This window comes from Stegodyphus dumicola, chromosome 6 (assembly GCF_044657685.1).
Source record: "Stegodyphus dumicola isolate Sdum_Otavi_A_Nest chromosome 6, ASM4465768v1".
Taxonomy (NCBI): Eukaryota; Metazoa; Arthropoda; class Arachnida; order Araneae; family Eresidae; genus Stegodyphus; species Stegodyphus dumicola.
The window spans coordinates 202,730,713-202,753,744 of NC_140773.1; the positions used below are offsets into that span (position 1 = coordinate 202,730,713).

The following is a 23,032-nucleotide window of genomic DNA, read 5'->3' on the forward strand; positions in this document are numbered from 1 at the left end:
TAATTTTATTTCATATTATACAATTATATTCAAAACTTTTTAGGTGTGAAACAAGAAAAATTGTTTCTACATATTAGCCCAAAGGGCTATTAATTTCATTTCAGCATTTCGCATCGAAAACTTTACAAGTTGGAATCACTTTTCAAATTGTTGCCACCAAATATTATTATCCTATATTATATTTAAAGAAATTAAATAATGAAGAATCTGCGTGAATGTATGTATATTTCTTGCATTGTGATAAAACAACGGTATATAGAGCCATCTAATTTTAAATAATGTACGTCTCTGTCCAAATATGGGCATCTGAAAGCCCAAATTTGAAATTTGGAATTTCTTTTATTATATATTTCATATTTTGTAAAGCATTTATGAGTTTTTGGATTAAGAAACTCAACGATTTCAAAGCGAGTAATCGGAACATTGTACAGGAAAAAAAATTTTTTTCTATCTCTAGCGCGTGTACGAGACTCTCCATCAGAAATTCTAAAGATATGCTGTTTTTAAATATTTTGTGATATCGCTGTTGAATTGTATTTTATGTGTTTTAAGTGTGAAAAACATGATATTTAATAAATAAAGGTAACACACAAAACGCTTAAAAAACACCTCTTTAGGCATAACATAAAATCTGAAAGCCTCTAGATTTTTTTTTTAATAGTTAATCCTTAAATTGTGAAAGAAATCTCATAAAATTATTATGGCATGACCTTTGCTGAACAAGCTTATTTGAAGCATATTTAAAGTGGCTCAGAGTGCAAAACAAAACAAAATCTTAATGCATGTCAGGACACAGCACTTGACACTTAACACTGTAAATGTTTGGAAAAGCATTTTGGAAGAAAAGTCGAAAGACATGCAAAACTATTCAAGTAAAGGCATGAGGAGAGTTCAATACATTTTTGTCTTATGCTCACTGAAGAAGACACTACACAAAATCTTATGATGTAGGTGGGTTTCATTGCTTAATAAAACAGTTGTATTGAAATGTGGACTGATTCTTTTACTGTTATTTCTGAAGCACTTTAATTCTCAGAAGAGCAACAAAAAACATTTTTGCTGAAGACCTTTTTTGTTTGTTTCACTTGCACTTACTTTAGCACAATTCTCTCAAGAGATACATAATGTATGTGAAATGGATTTTCATAAATATTTGTTATTGAAAATAATAAAATAACACCCAAACATAAAATAAATAATTTTTCCGAATGTAGTCGGAAAGCTAGAGTACGAAACATTATTAACGCGAATTTAGCTATTGCAAATGATGATGATTAAAGATTATTGGTAATGCAGAAATTTTGCCAAACTGCCGGCCCATTCAACAAGGTACTAAATTTTCACAGGAGAAAAAAAAAAAAAAAAGAACGGTTAATGTTCAAAGATGAAAAAAAAAAAAATAAATAAAAAATAGGATGTTGATTGGGTCAATAAGTGCCACTATAAGCTATTGAAGGTTTGAACTCTCTGGCTGACAACTGGACCAGTGTTAGTGTTAGACCAAATAGTGATTCGAAATTTAAACAGCAGAAATCACCAAAGAAAAAAATTGTGATTAAAGAGCATATAACTTATAAAGTAGCAGAAAAAGTAAAAAATAACAAAGAAGAAAAAACAAACGGTACTTACGTATTATCGCAACCAGGTTGGCGCGATTTGTAAGTTTGAGTAAAAAAGTATGAATAGAAAGAAAATGTACATTTATTAAATACAGATAATTTTAATACAGTTTTTTATATTATTTTGTTTTAAAATATAAAATAGCAATTAAACCCTTCCGGTTTCGAATTTGAATAAGTTGCAGAATTATTTTTTTGGCGGAAATCTTTTGGCTATTGCTTTTAGCACTGATTGAAAACCGTCTTCGCCATTAACAGCTTGAGCTTGGCACCATATAAATTTGATAAGGTATGAGTCAAGATGATGACGGGCTGTTCCTCTCTGTTTTTTGTTGCGCCATTTGGCTGAGCCCCACATGCGCTCTATATGTTGTGTGTGAACGCCCGTGTTGGGATCCACAAAGTTATATTTGTGATTAACAGTTCCATGCAGAAATCCAGCATTTTCGAACTCACTTGTATTGTATCCTTTCCAGCAATCTGAATAAATGATGCTTCCTTCCTTGATATTTTTGCAAATTTTTTCCATGAGGGTAACGGCGCTTCTGTTAGGTACAGTAACCAAAAAAGTAATTAAAGTAGTTCAGGGCATTCAATCTAACCAGTAAGAAAAATAATTTCTTTACGAAAAACTACGTATAAAACGTAGGGTTGCCGTAAGTAGGGTCGCTAAATTTGGCGATTTATGCGAATTTTGGCCTGGTTGTGTTAATACGTAAGTACCAAACAAACCTTTCTATTAATTTGATAAGAAACTTGATATCCAAATATTGAATGGATTAAAAATGGAAAGGATTTTGCATTCAAGTGTCTTAATTATGAATACAATTAATTATACAGTCAAAAGTTGTTAATTCGGACACCCATAATCCGGACCTCAAAGCTACAAACTTTCTGCGCATGCGTCGCGTTCACGCATGCGCATAGGCGTTTACGAGTGCACGTAAGACCTTTACAGCTGCGAATATGTGTGTGCACATGCGCGTTTAATGTGTAACAGACGGTATAAGCTAAGCTAAAATTATATAATTCAGTTAATGTTGCAGATTGCATTGTTCCTTAATCTTCAAATTGGATCCGGCTTATTATTTTTTGCAGACTGTTAGAGCAATTTTATAAAAGTAAGCTTGAACTTTCGATTATGTCAAATGGAATTTTCGATATATATTTACTAATATGTAAAGGATCTACAAAGTGAAAGTATGTTTTGAAATACGAAATCTGTTTATCAATTTCACGCGGCGGCGCACAATGAATTGGAAGTTGATCTGTCAGCACTATCCTTATCTTCAGGGCAGATGTTTTTATTTTATTTGGCTTATAATTCCTTACTAAATGTAGTATTTCATCTCGTTGTACTCCATCTTTGATATGATTTAAATCAAGTTCCTCGTCATTATAATTCGCTTCCAATAGTGAAGAAAGTGACCCAGAGGTTATTGAAAACGAAAAAATTTTGATTGACAAATTAGTCGGTATTCTCAATGCAGCAATTGTAGGACTTCATCAGCGGAACTTTAGAACTAAACAAGAAATTATGTCTGTTTAATAGAATTAAAGAGAAAGTATTATCACATGAAACGAAGCAACTTAAACAACTTACATTGAAAGAAATGTTTAATAAAGTAAACAAATAAATATTAAGCTTTTTCTTTTTGTAAATTTTGATATCCTTTAGATCATAATTGTTCTTTATTTCATAAATTAAGGTTTCATATTTTTAATTTTGTAATTTCTGCATGCCATCTTACCAGATTTAAACTGATGATCTATAATCCGGAAAAATCGATAATCCGGAATCGCAGAAGTCCCGACGAGTCTGGATTAACGACTTTTGACTGTATTTTAGAAAAACTGCAAGAATCCTTAGCTCAGAAAACATGCATTTGCAGGCAACTTTTTAGTATGAAAATCCAGTCAACATATTTTTTATGTTTAAAGTGTTTAAATAACTCGACTGCAAATAATATTTTGAATTGTTTGTTGAGCGAGTTAAACTGACAAAAAATAAACGCTATGTTTTTTAGAAAAATTTGGTGGCTGTTACTTGTGATAGCATATTTGTAATGCTGGTTGGAAAAAAAGAAACCTGGTCTATGCAAGTTATTATTGGATAATATTTTCAGATATTATTGTTTGGCATTTTTTAAACCACAGACTCGAATTTAATGTTGGAGATGCTGCTAATCTTGGTTGTGGAATAAATTATTTAAAAATGTTTTTGGACAAATTATGAAATATTTATCATTATTGATCAAAAAGTATGCTGCGCATACTAATTGGTTGAGTTCTAAATACTCTTTGGGTACCTTCCAAGTTTATGCTATGATTATTTAGCATTTTACGAGCATTTTTCTAGTTATTCAAAAGACGTAAAAAGAGATTCAAACAAAAGATTTAAACTTTCAGGCTTAACAAAAATTCTAGAGATGGATGTATTTGTTTTAAATCTTGGACTTAACACATGATGCTCTACAGGAATTATTGGAACTATCTTTAGAGTTGCAAAACAGAAGCAGACGTCTTAATATGCTCGTCTAATCTGTCTGCATATGCAATTATTTGCATCAATAATATTGAAATCTGGAAAGTACGCCTCCGAAGCAAAAGAGTGCGTTAAAAAACATGAAGTTCAAAGATGTGAGCCTAAGCAAAAGCAGGAAATCTATCTCCTAAATTCAGTGTTGTGAAGTAAACAGATGATCCTGGATGAAAAGGTCCTTGGATGAAAAGCACACTACTGTCTGTTCATGCTCAAAATACTGACACTGAATATGAGGAAATTATAAAAGAAACTACAGCACTCAACCTAAAATTTTAGCCTTTTTCACCCCAATGTAATATATTGTGAAGAAGAAACAGAAAATTTTTCCAAAGGGTTCCATGTAAATGAATAAGAAACTTTAAGAGAATTTAGAGTTTTCAAAGACACTTACAGAAAGGAAATAAATTCTGCATTATGGAATCTTTTGCGATCAATAAACTGTATGACTGTTTTCAGTGGTGAAAACAAGAGAGAGTTTTCAACAATAAACTCAATTTGCAATCCGCAAAGTGCATCTCTTCATGTTAAAACTCTCTAATTTAATATTCATTAGACTCATCAGTTCTATATTAAAAAAGTTCAACCAGAAAATTATATGTTTGTATTTTGCAAAGGTCATCATACAGCTGCGGAGAGTCAGTCAAAACAGAGAAAAGAGTAAATAGATCAGAATTTAACTGCATTATGGAAAATATTTCAATGACTTTCTCCATAAATGGTTAATAGGAAAGTTATTGATTAATAGTATTAGAAAAAATTTATTAACAGCTCAGTTTAACAAAACTTCAGTGATTTATCTAAAAATCTAAATTTTGACTGTACAAAAAATTTATATTTATCATATTATCCATTGTTAACTGATATGAAATAACTCTGTCTGCATTTTATTTGTTTATATTTCATATTTCTAGCATTTATTATTAACAGCTTAGGGAAAAACTGCTTAATTTACAATGTGTTTGAAAGAAGTATACTACATTAATATTGGTATTCACATTATGTATATCAAATTTGTAAATTCACATTATGTAAATCAAATACCTTTTATAATTCTGTGTTTTAATTAGTATAATTTTTCATTCTTTGATTAAATACTTAATATAGTTCAAAAATGTCATTTATGCTTTTTTGTCTCAACAGTTATACATATTTATATCATTTAACCTTCCTTTGATTTATTCGAAAAAGATCAATTTAATTAATTTTCCTATATGGCTTAATATAAGAACTGTTCTATCAAAGATACGTATAAATTCGAAATTTGAGTTGCTTTTCTGGAAAAAGTATTGCATATATTTTCCATATTTGCATACAAATGATGGATTGAATTTTAAAAAATTCTTTTACCCTAAAAATAAGTACCATTGAATTGCATATTTATTGATTAAACTGAACTTCAATAATTTAAAACTTGTTAACAATTGAGTTTAACAAATTTGGAATCAATTTACCCAGAAAGCTTGAATTTTTATGTTTTTAAAATGTCCATGTTTTTTCCCGTGTGGTCATAAGTATTTTTATTACATTTCGATATATATCATTTTTCTGGTATTCACAATTAAATGCAAGTGGAATTACTTTTGCTCAATTTGTAACAGCTAAGAAACTAGTGCAGTGCATTAGCATTAAAATTCACATTGAGTATAAAATTTTATCATTATCTTAATTCTACATATTTTAAACTTTTTAAGTAATGTGAAAAACTGAACTTTAGTACTCTAAATATTAAGAACTAAGTTAATAATCGTGAAAATGAAGTCAACAAAACTTAAATTCCAAACTACCCGAGATATGTTTTTACTAAACCTGGTGAGAAGATATATATCTCCCCTTTCTTTTAATGAAAAGTTAGAAACAATTCGAGATATGTTTTTGCTAAACCTGGTGAGAAGATACATATATATATCCCCTTTCTTTTAATCAAAAGTTAGAAACAATCTAAATTTGTCTCTTTTCTTTAAACATATGCACCTTTTTTATGTTATATGATCTCATTATTAAATTATGTATCTATATATGTTATCTTCAGTATATCTTCGCTCAATAATTTGAGGTGCAAGGTTTGGAAATAATTGTGCACGAATTTAATGGCTGTTACTAAAAATTTAAACTTGGGAAAGTTTTTTGGATGAAATTTAATGTTCAAAGATAAAATTTAAAAAATATTTAAAAGATTTAACTATTAGTTTTTGCATTTAGCTAGAAAAATTATTTAGGATAAATATCTTTATTCATAGATATGAAGATCAATATTGATTCAGAAACAACTGAATTAAGAGCATTACAAAAAAATCTTATGTGGACACCATGACTTCCTAGTACGGCCTATTAAATTATATATATATATATATATATATATATATATATATATATATTTTTACTGCATTTCATGTAAATTTATTTCCCCGAATTTCATTATAGATATATTTCTCATTCAATAAATTCAGTTCTCATTTTGCAGCAAATCAAAAATACATAAATCTCAAAACATCTTCATTTAAAATTGTAAAATACAGAAAAAGCACAGCAAATACAATTACAAAATATACACAAAACACAGTTAACTTTTTAGAAAAAAAAATTTTTTTTAGAATTAAAATTAGAGTTTCTACGCAAAAACAAACAACTTTACAAGCCGACAAGTAGACAGATTCTTTGGTGCATAAAACTGAAAGTTTACATTTGGTCCCACTTGGCAAAAAGATACTGAAGGTGCAGAGACCGACTTAATTCACTACTCTATTAAGAATTTCCAAATGTAAACAGATAGCAGTTCCATTAGGCTTAGTAGCACTTAAACAACTTTTAAACTGTTGATAGCTCTACAACTATTGCATACAGATTAACTAAAGGCATAAAAACCTTAACCAGAACGTAAGAAAAACATAATTAAATCACTTTTAAAGTAAAAAATGCATTATTTACCAACATATGCTAGGTTTAACCTTTTAAATGTCATGCCCGAGTATTTCTCGGGGTAAATTTTTTTTTTTTTTTTTTTTTGAGTGCATCGTATTGTTATACCCGAATATATATCGGGAGACGTTCATTTGGGCTTCATCTCTTTGTCAAACCCGACTGTATCTCGGGAAAAGTTAATGTGCGCTCAATTCAATAGATAATTCAATAGATGACTGAAGATTTCAAAGGTTAGAGGTTATAAGTTCTTTGGTTCAAAGTGCACGGGATCTTTTTGTTGTAAAATGGCGTCCAGTTCTTTGAAACGTTATATAGATGATTTAGATTCTTCAACCGAAGATGAAGGATATGTGTTTGGTGAGCAGTATTTATGATACTTCCATGGTCAGCCTCAAAAATAAAAAAAATGAAGATATACTCAAGCCGAAGATTGTTTCTGACTACAGTCTAACTATAAGTGGTGTAGATCGCTGTAATCAGGAAATATCCTTTCATCCAACAATCCGAAAACGTCAGAAAAAATATTATAAAAAGATATTTTTACATTTACTAGACAAGGTACTTTGGAACTCATATTTGCTCTATAAAAATGTAGTTGAGAAACGTATTACATTTTTAAAATTTCGAATCCAAGTTGTAGAAGAGCTTTCACATAAATATGATGATGCAGCTTCTGGACAAAAGAATGTTGGCAGACCACCTACAATAGATAACCCTGCCCGTCTTACTGAACGACATTTTATTTCCCATATTCCTCCTACTCCTGTAAAATGTGAGCCTACAAGACAGTGCAAAGTGTGTTGTTCGAAATAGGATAAAAATGGGAAAAACATAAGAAAGGAAACACGATTCTGGTGTAGTGATTGTGGAGTTGGTTTGTGCTTGGAAAAGTGTTTCCAGTTGTACCACACAAGACTGAATTACTGAACTACTAATAGGTATTCACTTTTATTTATTTTTTCATTTATTTATTTTTTAGAAAATATTAATTTTTTTCATTTTTAGAAAATAATGCTCCACTAGAAGCGAATTTTACAACTGCCATGTTGAGTGGCAGCTGCCTCAAGCAAATATGCAGTGGCTACAAAACTTTAAAAATTTTACCCATGTACTTCAAAATATCAATTTTTAACTACTTAAGTATATTTTATTTTGTACTAAACATTTGATTTTTCCAATAAAAAAATTTGACAATTTGTGTACCCAAATCATCAAAATAACTTGACGGTTAAAGCAGAAGTTGAAGTAAAGCAATCTGTCCCATTGTTGGGATGTTGTCTTTCATCATGCTGATGCTTGAGCCCCCCTCCCCATTTCAATGAATGTCAGTAAAAGACTTCTTGAATATGGCAGGGTGTTTTGTATCATCCCCTATATTCACTAAATTTTGCCCCCTTAGATTTTAATCTCTTCAGGTCATTTAAAAATTCTTTGAATGGCTAGAGTTCATTTCTTTGCAGAGTATCAAATAAAGCCTAAATAACTTCTTCATGAATAAATCTAATGACTTTTTTAAAAAAGAAACTTTTCAGCTGATGGAGAGATTGAAAAAAGTCATACAGTCAAAAGTCTTTAATCTGGAATGATCTATAATACGGACCTCAAAGCTACAAACTTTCTGCGCATGCGTCAACGGATAATGTGTTAACGCATGCGCATAATACCTTTATGTATGCGCAAAATATGTTTACGCATGCGCATTTAATGTATAAGCTAAGATAAAATTATCTAATTATCTATTTTAGTTAATTTTGCAGATTGCATTGTTCCTTAATCTTCTAATTGAATCCGGCTTATTATTTTTTGCAGACTGTTAGAGCAATTTTATAAAAGTAAGCTTGAACTTTCGATTATGTCAAAAAGAATTTCCGATTCTAGAGCTACCAAAGGATCTACAAAGCGAAAGCATGTTTCGATGCCCATCAAACAAAAAGTGGAATTGCTGCAAAAAAATGGATAAAGGCATATCCTTTGATTCTCTAACCATTCCGAAATATGTTTATCAATTTCACGCTGCTCTGCAGAGGGGGGGAACAGCGTGGTGCGCAATGTACTGGAAGTTGATCTGTCAGCACTATCCTTATCTTCAGGGCAGATGGTTTTATTTTGTTCAGCTTATAATTCCTTAGGAAATGTAGTATTTCATCTCAATGTACTCTGATATGATTTAAATCAAATTCCTCGTCATTATAAATATCACGAATACACATCAAATAGTTTTCTGGTTGCAATTTTCTAATTTTGACTAATTTTGACTAACGCATACGCGTTGAAAGAAATGTTTAATAAAGTAAAATAAATATTAAGCTTTTTTTTGTAAATTTTGATACCCTTTAGATCATAATTGCTCTTTATTTCATAAATTACAGTTTCATATTTTTAATTTTATAATTTCTGCATGCCATCTTACCAGATTTAAACCGATGATCTACAATCCGGAATCGCCGAAATCCCGATGAGTCCGGATTAAAGATTTTTGACTGTACAACAAAATGGTGCTTATGTGGTTGCATGGAATTTTCTAATTTTGACTATGCGTAATGCACGCTTTACGCATACGCGTTGAAAGAAATGTTTAATAAAGTAAAATAAATATTAAGCTTTTTTTTGTAAATTTTGATACCCTTTAGATCATAATTGCTCTTTATTTCATAAATTACAGTTTCATATTTTTAATTTTATAATTTCTGCATGCCATCTTACCAGATTTAAACCGATGATCTACAATCCGGAATCGCCGAAATCCCGATGAGTCCGGATTAAAGACTTTTGACTGTACAACAAAATGGTGCTTATGTGGTTGCATGGAAATTTTTTGTGTTTTTGTACTGCTTCAATCTGTGTTTATCATCAAAAAAATTGCAGAACTTTTCAGGTGATCCAATAAATTATAAACTTTATTTAATAATAATCATTAACAAGTGTTTGATTTTTTAATGTATCATATAATACTTATTTAATAATCAAAATTCATACTTTAAATTGTTGAAGTGGTTTTCTTTTCACATCCTGATAATGTTTGCCAATTACAATAAATATCAATAGTTTGATAATCTTTAGAAATAAAAAAAAAAAAAAAAAACTTTTTTAAATGCCAACTTGCACCAATAAGTAACTTCTACCAATCTGCACATAGTTTGCACCAATACATAAGTACCACCTTATTTTAAAATTTGTTAATGCCTTTCTACTACAAAATATTTTAGATTGTCAAAATGCCTCATTATTTTATTGAAACATACAGCAACTTGGTATCAGTATCAAATAATATATTTCTTCAAAAGAGCATGTTAAAAATCTGCTATACAGCTATATTTACTTACTGAAAACAAAGGCTTCTGAAGACTATTGAAAAGCTTTTTCACTGAACTAGTATCTAACTGTTCTTCTGCTTCAGTTACCTTTTCTTCCATAACATCCAAATTATGTTTTATTGCATTCACCATTTCCTGTAATTATAATTCACAATTATATTTCATATGTAAAAAATTGCATTTTATTTTTAAAAAATTTTCAGTACTGAAATACTTAAACTTAATTATAAGTACTAGATACTTAATAACTGCATGACAAACAGATATATTGAACCTTTACTCTTTTAAGAGTTAAGACTTTCATCAGTAATTGACAAATAACTCACTGCTGAGGATATGTCTGAATTCTGACAAACTATCTAAAAGATATGCATGCAATTTCATCGGACTAAATACCAAACTATCGCAATGAACACAGCATTTACACTTTTAAAAAAGGGAACTAAAATTAAGAACTGATACAAAGCTATAACAATGAAATGTTGTATGAGAAAAATGCATTAAAATCTTAGGAAACTTTACAAATGATAAGATAAAATATCAACATACTAATACATTTTAAGATCTTCATATTCTTCCCAATTTAAGAATTCCCAATTTAAGAACTTAGCAGTTTGAAAATGAGAAAACTTAATTGATGCTTTTATGACAACAGTCGCAGAATACTAGGAAGGTTTTTTTTTTTTTTTTTATTATTATTATTATTACTTCTTTTTTGTGCTGCAGCAGCACAGTTGTTCTTTCAATAGATATACATATTAATACATCTTCTCATATTTCCCTATCAAGTGCTGTTTGACTATTATTATTATTATATGCTTACAATCTAATCGGATTAATTTTTATTACAATTAACTACAGCTCACTATTGTTATCTATATCTTCAGGTGCCACTTCCCATAAAAAAAAATCAAAATATGCTATGGCAGTATGATTGAGCTCTACCAGTAGAAAGTAAAACATGTGGCTATGGAATCCCATATAATGAAAAGAGCTTTTAAAAAGACTATTTCTGTGGATAAGTCCAGATATTGCAATTTACAATTCTTATGCCACTGTGGACACAATGTACTGTCCATGTAGTTACATTAGCAGAGCTTCCTTTGTTGTTTGCAAAGGGTTAACATGTTCACTTCTGCTGACATGCTGGTGCATCAGAATGGCACCACTCTGAGACGTCAGTTGACTTTCATAAGTTATATGCTTTACTTTTAGGATGACACTAAAAGCTGACTGAAGAGGTTATTTAGGCCCATTAGTGAAGCATTATTTTTCATTTTTACATGCATGGTTTTCAAATTTTGTGTCTCAATTCTTTTATGCATGTTTTTAAAAATGGCAGTGGTACAAGTGTGGTAGAACCTTAATAGAAAAGTAAATAAAAAAATTGACTGATGCCAAAATATTAGAATTATTAGAAAAGAGTGACCTTTCCAATTATAAAAGCACAGACGATGAAAAGGCTATGGGTGTGATTCTGAAGGAAGTGAATCGGAAGGAAATAGTGATAATGCGGTGAACACTATAGAAATGTCGAATTCTGAAACAGAAAACAAGAATGCACCTCAACAATTACCAGTGGTTATGCATGCATAGACACCATGTATGAGTGCCGTGACTGTCTAAACAATGCAGGATATTGCTTAAACTGCTTTAAAATAAACCATAAATGATAGTGTAATGATGCAGTACTGTTTCCTACACAAATGAGATTTCATTTTCAATAAGTTTATAATTTGTGTATTTTTCCATGCTTTCCGACTATATTGTTCAAGTATTAAATATAATTTTCTATATTACAAATTTTCACAGTTGAGCATTTGATGTGTTAGATACATGCATATTTGTTATAATTTTTATTTTGCTTCAACAGCTTGAATTAATAGGAATAATTCAACAATGCCAATATCTGTATTGTTATTAGAAAAGATTTTCTATATTTTTTCATAAATGTGACTTCATATTGCTCAAATTATATATTTTATTTCTATTAAACTATGGCTTTATGCAATTTGTCAATAATTTCTTAGGGTAATGGTCAGAAGCTGTAGAATATCGATGGCACACAGATGATACATTGAATTTGATGTACTGCTGATACTTTACAGTGTCAGAAAAAATACCACACTAAACATGAAAATTTTCTCTCCCCCCCCTAGGTTTTCTAATAAAATATAAGTAACATTTTTTATCATTAAAACACTACTTTATAATCTGTTTTCTAAGGGCGGAACTATTTTCACTGGTAACGAATGTGTTAATGCCAATGTAACTCGGATAAATTTGATATATGGAAATATTAACAACCACCTTAATGAGATTAAAGGTTTTGCCATAACCTAATAAACCTAAACCTCCAGAAGATCATGAATAAATTATATTTTCTTTATTATAATTCTAAAATAATCCTTGCACCTTGATTATCTTCCTTTCAATGATGCACATCTGTATATTTAAAACTACCATGACAAATTCTTTTGAACGTATATATATACAGATTGACTGCTTCAAAGGTTAAGCAAGTCATTATTATATCCTTCCATGTACAATAACATTGAGAAAACTTGCACATATCTACTGTTTTCATACAACATTTATTGCTTACTATGCAAACAACAGAATTCAAAACTCTGAGCCTATATATTAATTTTAATTTCAATAAATATATTCTTCAAATTATTATTTCTTTTGAGTTTAATACTACATGACACACATAGGTTTCAAAAATGTGCAAGATTCAGCCAAAGCTTTCTTTTTCTGATTAAAACACTGATTAAATATATTTTATTCGAACACATATATTTTATGAACATACTTTCTACTTGTTTAGTGAAATCATTATACACATTCAGTTAATATTTATAATGATTTCACTAAATTGAAGTATAGGAGCTAGCCAAATTTGGTGGTTTCATTGTTAGGTAATGATTTGAATTTAGTAGACTTACTTTTTTTTTTTTTTTTTTTTTTGGTTGCTGTTTCATGCCGATTTTATTTTGGCAACTTTATCTTTCTTTATGACTAGATTTATGACTTTATGAGTTATTGTAGTTGTGGGATATTTCTCTCCTGTCATACATTGTCTGCTTTTTAATATTATTTGTATAAGCGGTGGAAACAGAATCCCCATTTGACTTGCATGTCATTGGTCTGTATCATGGCTGAAAGGCATGATTTAGGGTTTGATTGCGACAACTGTCTCTGGTACTCATACAAATTCAACTAAAAGATCTGTGCATGGAACTCACAAATGTAATGATCAATTTGATTTTTATCTTGCCAAGTACATGAGGAGCAAGATACGTAAAAATAATCTGCAAGAAGAGTTTTTTCATGTACAGAAGACATAAGCAAGTGTTAAATGAATAAAATAAGGTTTAATCGAATCAATTAATTTCTTGAAAATGGCATTATATATATGTGAGTATCATGTAAATTCTTTACTTAATACTTTAAAAGTGATCATAGCAGATGTGCAATGCCAAATTTATGCAATTTTTTTTTTTTTTTTTTTTTTTTTTTTTTTTTTAAGTGAAACAGATTGTAATGTACATGAAACAAAAATGATAATGTATCATATATAGTATATATAATGTTTAAAGTATGATTTTAAATTCATTTAGTTCGAAATCAAGTTATTCTAATACTTGCACATTAGCTGCAAAGTAAGATAATAATAATTTACTTACTAAAGAAATATTGATTATATTATCTCTTAATATTAATTTTTTGATTTGTTGATAATGTTTCCCAAGTTACAATAAATATCAATGGTTTGATGATCTTTTTGAAAAATGTCACCAATTTCCCTCTCACAAGTAACTGTTATTAAAGCTTTTTAAAATATACAATCACAATTGGTTTAACGCCCTTGAGCAGCATGACTGCCTTTATCTGATTATAAGATTTTTTTGTCATTTGATATATATTAGATTATAGTTTAAAAAATATTTGGTTTCTTTCTTTAATAATGTAAATATCATCTTAGTTTAGTAAATGGAAGTTTATGAAAAATGGGACTAAAATGAGTAATTATAAAAGTTTAGCTAATAGAAACCTTGAACAGATTCAAAATGGCATGCCATTCAAGTGTTGTTCACAACAGCAGAATCAACTGGTGGCAAAAACCTGTTCTTCCAGCGTGTCCCATTCACATGGCAAACAAGCATTAATTTCCTGTTGAACTGGACATAGAATGCTCTTACCCCTCTGGAGGAGGGCAATTAGGGAAATTTCTCATACTGCATTACGTGATTCACTTAATTCTAATAAACAACATAGTTGATGTGCAGTTAACCACTCGCTGGTATGTCAGCAAAACTATCACACTGATGTAGCAGGTGTTCAGAAAAGAATTAGATAGAACTGTAACGTGATAGAGAAGTGTATAAAGAAATATGTACAAGTTTTAACTGCTTCTGGTTATATAAGAAATATTTTCCAAATCAAAATGCTGAGACAAAAATATCACCTACAATGCACATGACATCACTGCTCTAAGTACGCCAATTTTAGTAATATTAATGTTGCATTTATAAAGGAATACATGAATTCCTTTCAGTGAATCTGCCATCTCTGATAAAAAAAAACGGTCTTTCTCTAAGCAGCACATACTACATGCACGAGCAAAAATAATTCTAGGAGAGAAATTTAAAATTAAAAATGTTTTTTCACGCAAGCTTTTATTTAAAACTTGTAAAATAATTAATGAAATAAATGGAAGAAAATAACTTATAATTTAGTTTAAATTGAAAAGAATCCAGCAATTAAGAAAAAGGTAATGACTTTTTAGCTGATTCCTCAAATGAAGATATATGCGAAAAATCGCTTGAGTTTTAAAAATTAACACAAACTTCAGAAAATCGCTTCATTTTCATCCACAATAACAGTGTACAAAAAATTTGAGCTCCATAACTTATAAAAGAAAATAGACTTAAAAGAAGTTGATACAGAACTTTTTAACATAGTGACAAACACAGCGAGCATGTTAAATAAAAGCTTATAAAACACCTCTACTTTTAAAATAAACTCTACAAAGTTGTGTAACTAATATTTCTTTTTATCATTCTTGATTTGAATGAGGGGTGACGAGTTTGTTCTATAATATCTAAAAATTTCAAATCTTTATAATAGATACATTTTTGAATGTTAGAATTTTAAAGCTCATAAAAGAATAAAATATTATATATATCTCAATTTAAAAAAAAGTCTTTAAAATGATATGCTTAAAACATGTATTTAAATTTATGAAAAAGAAACATTTAAAACTGACACAACAGATTTCATAGCAAATAATTTTAAACTGAAACTTCTTTTTTGGGGGGGGGATTAATAAAATTAAATGAATTGTAAAATGCAAAATCTATAGATAAAAAAAGGGGGAATAGAAATAATATTTAAAAAATGACAGAAAATGTTTATAGTAAACTTCTTTGCAAACATTTCTTTGCAGCTAAGGGACTGAGATTAATAAATAAGTAAACAAAATTAATTGTAACATAAAAAAGTGTGATGTAATCAGATCATAACTTTAAAACTAATGTTTCCAAATTATGTCCAAGAAGAACCGATACTTCGTTCCCTTTTTTTTATTATATACTTTATTTAAAATGTAAAAATTCGGCTTGAAGAGTTTGTTTTATAATCTTTGAAAATTTCAAAACTCTGTAACCGATACGTTTTTGGTTGCAAAATTTTAGAATAATAAACATCAAAAAGTCTTAAAATTTAAGTGATTTTCAACGATAATTAAAGAAATCAAGTTACAGATTTTTTTTTCCACTCTATCCAATGATGCATACAATAAAATTCTGAGATTTTTCAAATTGCTTATTAACCCTTTCAACCAGACTTTTGCATGATTAAAATTTAACTACGAAAAGTAGTTTAATTTAATGTTGACATACTAAAAGAAGTGTAATATGAGTTTAAAGTTTTTAACTTTTCCTGTTTCCTCGAAATCTCCTGGGACAATATGTCCTAATCGTATTGTCAACTGGGACTATTTGTTCCAATTGTCTAGGGTGTTTACCTTTTCTCAGAAAACAAAACTAAAATTTATGGCAATATATAATGTGAATACTTACATAACATAAACTCTGTCACATGCACTAGCTCATATACAACAGAAATTTTCATATATGTTTCATATACAACAGAAATTTTCATATACGTTTTATAAACAGAAACATAATACAATCAAAAGTCGTTTATCCGGACTCGTTGGGACTTCGGCGATTCCGGATTATCGATTTTTCCGGATTATAGATCATCAGTTTAAATCTGGTAAGATGGCATGTAGAAATTATAAAATTAAAAATATGAAACCGTAATTTATGAAATAAAAAACAATTATGATCTAAAAAAGATTATGATCTAAAGGGTATCAAAATTTACAAAAAAAAAAAAAAAAACCTTAATATTTATTTGTTTACTTTATTAAACATTTCTTTCAATGTAAGTTGTTTAACTTGCTTCGTTTTATGTGATAATACTTTCTCTTTAATTCTATAAACAGATATAATTTCTTGTTCAGTTACAAAGTTCCGCTGTTCAAGTCCTATAATTGCTGTATCGAAAATACCGACTAATTTGTCAATCGAAATTTTTTCGTTTTCAATAACCTCTGTGTCACTTTCTTCACTATCAGAAGCGAATTATAATGATGAGGAATTTGATTTAAATCATATCAAAGACGGAGTACATCAAGATGAAATACTACATTTAGTAAGGAATTATATGCCAAATAAAATAAAAAAATCTGCCCTGAAGATAAGGATAGTGCTGACAGATCAACTTCCAATTCATAGCACGCCGCGGCGTCCCCCCTGCCCACTGCTGAGCAGCGTGAAATTGATAAACAGAACAGTCAACGCGATGCATGCACAGAAAGTTTGCAGCTTTGAGATCCGGATTATGGGTGTCCGAATTAACGACTTTTAACTGTATATCAGCATGTAGTAATTTGATCACTGGTGGGATATATTAACCCACTGTTAAATACGTTTGGGACAATATATATCGCAAAAAGAATTTATTCAAAATTTCTTAAATTTCACATTAAAAATGTTAAATTAATACTTAATAAGAACAATAAATCCTATTTTATACCAGGTATGCCTTAAATATAATTGTACTTACTGTAAAATTTTAAAAAAATAGACAAATGGAAACTTGAGTAATCGGTGTATTCAAAAACATAAGTGTGCTATCTGCAATCTAAAAGTTCTGCCAAGTTTCTTTAGTCATATACAGTCAAAAGTCGTTAATCTGGACTCGTCGGGACTTCGGCGATTCCGGATTATCGATTTTTCCGGATTATAGATCATCAGTTTAAATCTGGTAAGATGGCATGCAGAAATTACAAAATTAAAAATATGAAACCTTAATTTATGAAATAAAGAACAATTATGATCTAAAGGATATCAAAATTTACAAAAAGAAAAAGCTTAATATTTATTTGTTTACTTTATTAAACATTTCTTTCAATGTAAGTTGTTTAAGTTGCTTCGTTTCATGTGATAATACTTTCTCTTTAATTCTATTAAACAGACATAATTTCTTGTTTAGTTCTAAAGTTCTGCTGATGAAGTCCTATAATTGCTGTATTGAGAATACCGACTAATTTGTCAATCAAAATTTTTTCGTTTTCAATAACCTTTGGGTCACTTTCTTCACTATTGGAAGCAAATTATAATGACGAGGAACTTGATTTAAATCATATCAAAGACGGAGTACATCGAAATGAAATACTACACTTAGTAAGGAATTATAAGCCAAATAAAATAAAAACGTCTGCCCTGAAGATAAGTATAGGGCTGACAGATCAACTTCCAATCCGCAGCGTAAAATTGATAAACAGATTTCGGATTTCAAAACATACTTTCGCTTTGTAGATACAAATTACATATTAGTAAATATATATCGGAAATTCCATTTGACATAATCGAAAGTTCAAGCTTACTTTTATGAAATTGCTCTAACAGTCTGCAAAAAATAATAAGCCAGATCCAATTCGAAGATTAAGGAACAATGCAATCTGCAACATTAACTGAATTAGATAATTTTAGCTTAGCTTATACCTCCGTTACACATTAAACGTGCATGCACACAAACATATTCGCAGCCATAAAAGTCTTATGTGCACTCTTAAAAGTCTGTGCGCATGCGTGAATGCGATGCATGCGCAGAAAGTTTGTAGCTTTGAGGTCCGGATTATAGATCATTACGGATTATGGGTGTCCGAATTAACGACTTTTGACTGTATTTATTCCCTAATTCCTTAAAAACACTGCCAATGTAAAAAACCCATTTAAAAGTGGATTTTATTTACCCAATAGGGTATGTGCCCATTAGGACCGAAAGGGTTAAACAAAAATAATTGTTTCAACATTAAAAATTTAAAAACTGTTTCAACATTAATTTGAAAATATAGTAGCCCCGCACTGTATTGTCATTAACAAGTAGCGTATGTGGTAATTTGAACTCGATACTTTGTCAGGAAGCAATTTAAAAATTGTTGACAAACTTTTAACTACGGTGATAAATACCATGAAAGAGCTAAATAAAAATTTATAATAAAGCGTAACTTTACTGGAACCCTTACGGGAAGTATCGGTACAGCAATGTACCGATACTAATTACTATTTAATGATAATATAATACTATTTAATAATACTATTAATAGTAATATAATAATATAATACTATTAATAGTAATATAATACTATTTAATGTTGTTTGCTGTAGCATTAAAAAAGTGTAAACAGTATTAGAAATCAGCCAATTTGATTCACATTTGTGATGTGATTATTCACAGTGGCTTACAGGTAAAGGAAAGGAAGATGGCAGACTTCTGAATAGGTCCTAAAGATGAAATGCCTTTGTGTCATTGTTTTCTCTTGCTGTTAACAGCAGCTATACGAAGGAGCGTTGCATGTGAACAGGGCTCCTAAGAATTAATATGAACACAGAAATACTGCCATTTAATGATGAAAGAAATTTTATATTTATTCTGCAGCATGAACTGATAATTTTAATTTACTGATATTGCTTACATCCATGGATAAAAGCATATAATGAAAAAATATAAATTACCTCTAATCGATCAATTCTTTGAAATATTTTCTCCATCTCTTCATACTTTTTATGAATTGCAGGAAGCGTACTATTTAAACACAAAGTACTATCATCTCGAACCTGAAAAAATATATAAAAATATAAATTTGCAACCAGATGAATTTATTTTACAAATTAATACTTTACAACTAAATTTTTCAAACCTATGAAAGTAAAACAAGCTTCCACAAATAATGTGTCTAATTTAATGTTATCATTATATAGCCATGAATCAAATTATTTATATTCTTGTAAGGATTTATTGGATTCCTTCACGCATGCTCTTCAATGTAAGTGTAGCATGTACAGCTAGCTAATAACCAGAAGATCTGTGGTTCAAATCCAGACAAGGTCACTCGAACTTTCACCGTTTCCTGTCTGAAACGTAAAGTTATCAGGACATGACTTTTGAAAATTACACAATGATAAAGCATATTTTCAGAAATTTATACATGCTAATATTTCTTGTAAGCTTTTAATTTCTTCTACTACACTATTTCTTAGTACATACCCCCTTTTTATTCCAAAGGGGCAATTTGCCTTGAAGGGCTATTAATTTCATTCTGTCATTTTGTGTTGAAAACTATATTTAATGAATCAGTTTTCAGATTGTTGCCACCAAATATTATCACCCTGTATTATATTTAAAGAAATTAAATAATGAAGAATCTGCATGAATGTATGCATGTTTCTCGCATTATGATAAAACAACGGTGCCTAGAGCCATCAAATTTTGAATAATGTGTGTCTCCACCCACATATGGGCATCTGGAAGCCCAAATTTGGAATTTGTTTTATTATCTACTTCATATTTTGTAAAGCATTTATGAGTTTTTGATTAAGAAAATCAATGATTTCAAAGTGAGCAATGGCAACACTGTACGGGAATAAAAAAAAACATTTTTATTTCTAGTACATGAGACTGTGTATCGGAAATTCTAAAGATATGCTCATTTTAAAATCATTTTGTGATACTGCTGTTGAACTGAATTTTATGATTTGAGTATGTAGAACATGATATTTAATAAATAAAGATAACACACAAAATGTTAAAAAAAAAAAGGTTTCTTTGGACATAATTTAAAATCTGAATCCTTTCAGAATTTTTTTAAAATTTTTTAAATTAATTTTATGATCCAAAACTCAAAAGGGGAAAATTATGTAATTCATTTAATTTTCAAAGGTGACAGAGAGAACATAACAAATTAAAAGCAGTTATGGATAAACTACAGCTAATTATCACAATATTATTTCTTTAAAAGAAACCTGCATTCAATAAGAATACGTAGTAATATTAACATTCCAATATCTAACAAGATATACAGTACAAAGTCCGAAATCCAGATGTCCATTATCCAGAATGATATAAAATCCAGACGTCAAAACCATCGTCTTTCTCTTAGGCTTTACAAATGCACATTTACAGTGGCGTAGAGAGCATAACTGGCTCCCGGGGCAAAATACCTTTTTGGCGCCTTTTCCCGAAAAAACACACAGTGATATAATGAAAATCTTGTTTGCAGACCGCACCTCTGCGAGAGGCGCCCGGGGCATCATACACCCCCTTGCCCCCCTCACTATGCCACTGCACATTTAACCCCCCTCCATGCATAACAAAACATCTGGAGAGTCCCGATTTTTAATTTCACTTCGACAGTAAATAAAGTACCTTGTTATTGTAGAAACAATTATTTTGGCATAAATTTGTATGATCAGTAATTTGATTCTGTTGCTGCATATCTGCTTGGCACATATCTCAAACCGAAACATTCCACATAGATACATCGTTGATCTTACGTCAACCTGGCGAATCGTTATTATACTTTCCTTTCACCACTGCATGTTTATCCAAACATGACAACTTGAGTAATGACTCGCGTAGCGATGCCTAAACAATTTTTTTATGTTAGTAGTTGAATAACAAAGGAGTATGGTAACCTTTGATGTTGACATTACATTTAGCGATGATTACAGATTTAAGTTAAATGCGTTAAAAAATGTTGACGAGGAAAAATTTACCAAAAATTTCTTTCCATATGCTAAAAATAGATTTTGTTGATGATATTCATAGATCCAAAGATTACATTTAGGGCTATTTGAATTAAGAATAACTGATTTGCTAGTCACATAAACCCAGAACCAGCGCCGGGGCTCGTACGGCCGCACTGAGTCGCATAATTTAGGACCAATAGGCGGCAATATATTTATCGCCGGCCTTCAATAATGTAAGTCACTTAAGTATATGTGAGAATTTATTTATTCAAAATTCTGATAAGCCTTAAGTATGTGCAAGAAATAGACATAAGCATAATAAGTAACTAAACTAATACAATTTAGGCTTAATTGTCTCAGTGCGAGACAGATGCACGATAAAATTCAACGGAACAATTTGTTATTAGTCGCCAAGCTCACGATGCATAGCCAAATATGTATAGTGAAGTATAGCTAAATTTTATGATGATAGCCACTAATTTTAAAGGTTTTTAGATATCGCAAAACAAAGGTGAAATTTTCCAATGAACGGATTTTGTAAAGAAATGTGGAGAAGAAATAATAAATAAAGATGATATAAAAGAAGTTTTTCATTGTGATGACAATGCTTCTCAATCATCAATCGATTAATGAATGGCAAAATCTGTAGCATGGTTCTAGATCCAGAAAATACCGCTACTGATAATGAATAAAATGACAGAGAAGTTACTGAAAACGAGAAAATTTCGATTGACAAGTTAGTCAGACTTCTCGAAACAGCAGTTACAGGACTTCAACAATGTAACTAAAAAACAGTCTGTCTGAATTAAAGAGAAAGTGTTAGCACAAAAAATGAAGCAACTTAAACAACTTAGATTAAAAGAAATGTTTAATAAGGTAAACAAATAAAAACACTGGTTATCATAAATTAAGGAAAAATCACAGAAATAGCGATGACTCCATAAAAAATAAGCCAAACCATGTAAAATTTGAATATGTTGCCAAGAGTAGTTGAGTAAAATTCCAATATGCAAATTAGTGGCGCTACACTCGGAATACGTTATCTGCAAGGAGCATAAAAGTCCATGTTTGAGACCAAGCCCACATATTTCACTGTGATAGTGACATCAGGAATCTGAGACAGCCAATTCGTCACAATGGCCTCCAGGCATCATTTGCCTGTAGAACTACGATAGAGAGCCATTGGGAGACTAGAGGCAGGATAAAGTCAAACAGAAGTGTCCAGATGGCTAAATGTTAGTCCTTCTGTGGTTCATAGACTTTGGAGGCAATTTCAAATCACAGATTCGGCACCTAGGAGGTTAAGCCAAGAACGGCCAACAGCTACGATGAGCGCCGATGACCGATATTTGACATTATGTGCATTCAGGAATAGAACCGCTACTCCAACTTTTCTTAGATCCTCCCTTGCTGCAGCCACCGGGAGGTTGGTGTCAGCGTCAACTGTGCAGTTGACTTCACGAAAGTGGTCTGTATACGAGGCGAACAACCATTTGTGTGCCGCTCACGTCACGCCATAGGAGGGAC

At 30.2% G+C, this 23,032-nt stretch overlaps 1 protein-coding gene across 3 annotated transcripts in view; it reads right to left on the minus strand.

Moving 5' to 3' along the window:
- The window catches only part of Blos4 (biogenesis of lysosome-related organelles complex 1 subunit 4), a 56,261-nt gene that overhangs the window by 5,333 nt on the left and 27,896 nt on the right, over positions 1-23,032 (minus strand). For all 3 annotated transcript variants that reach the window (XM_085819366.1, XM_035363381.2, XM_085819365.1), the window contains 2 exons: positions 19,493-19,594; positions 10,407-10,532 (listed from right to left, as the gene is read on the minus strand). In XM_085819366.1, coding sequence (XP_085675492.1) covers positions 10,407-10,532; positions 19,493-19,594 — 228 coding nt within the window. The remainder of the gene's footprint in view (positions 1-10,406; positions 10,533-19,492; positions 19,595-23,032) is intronic.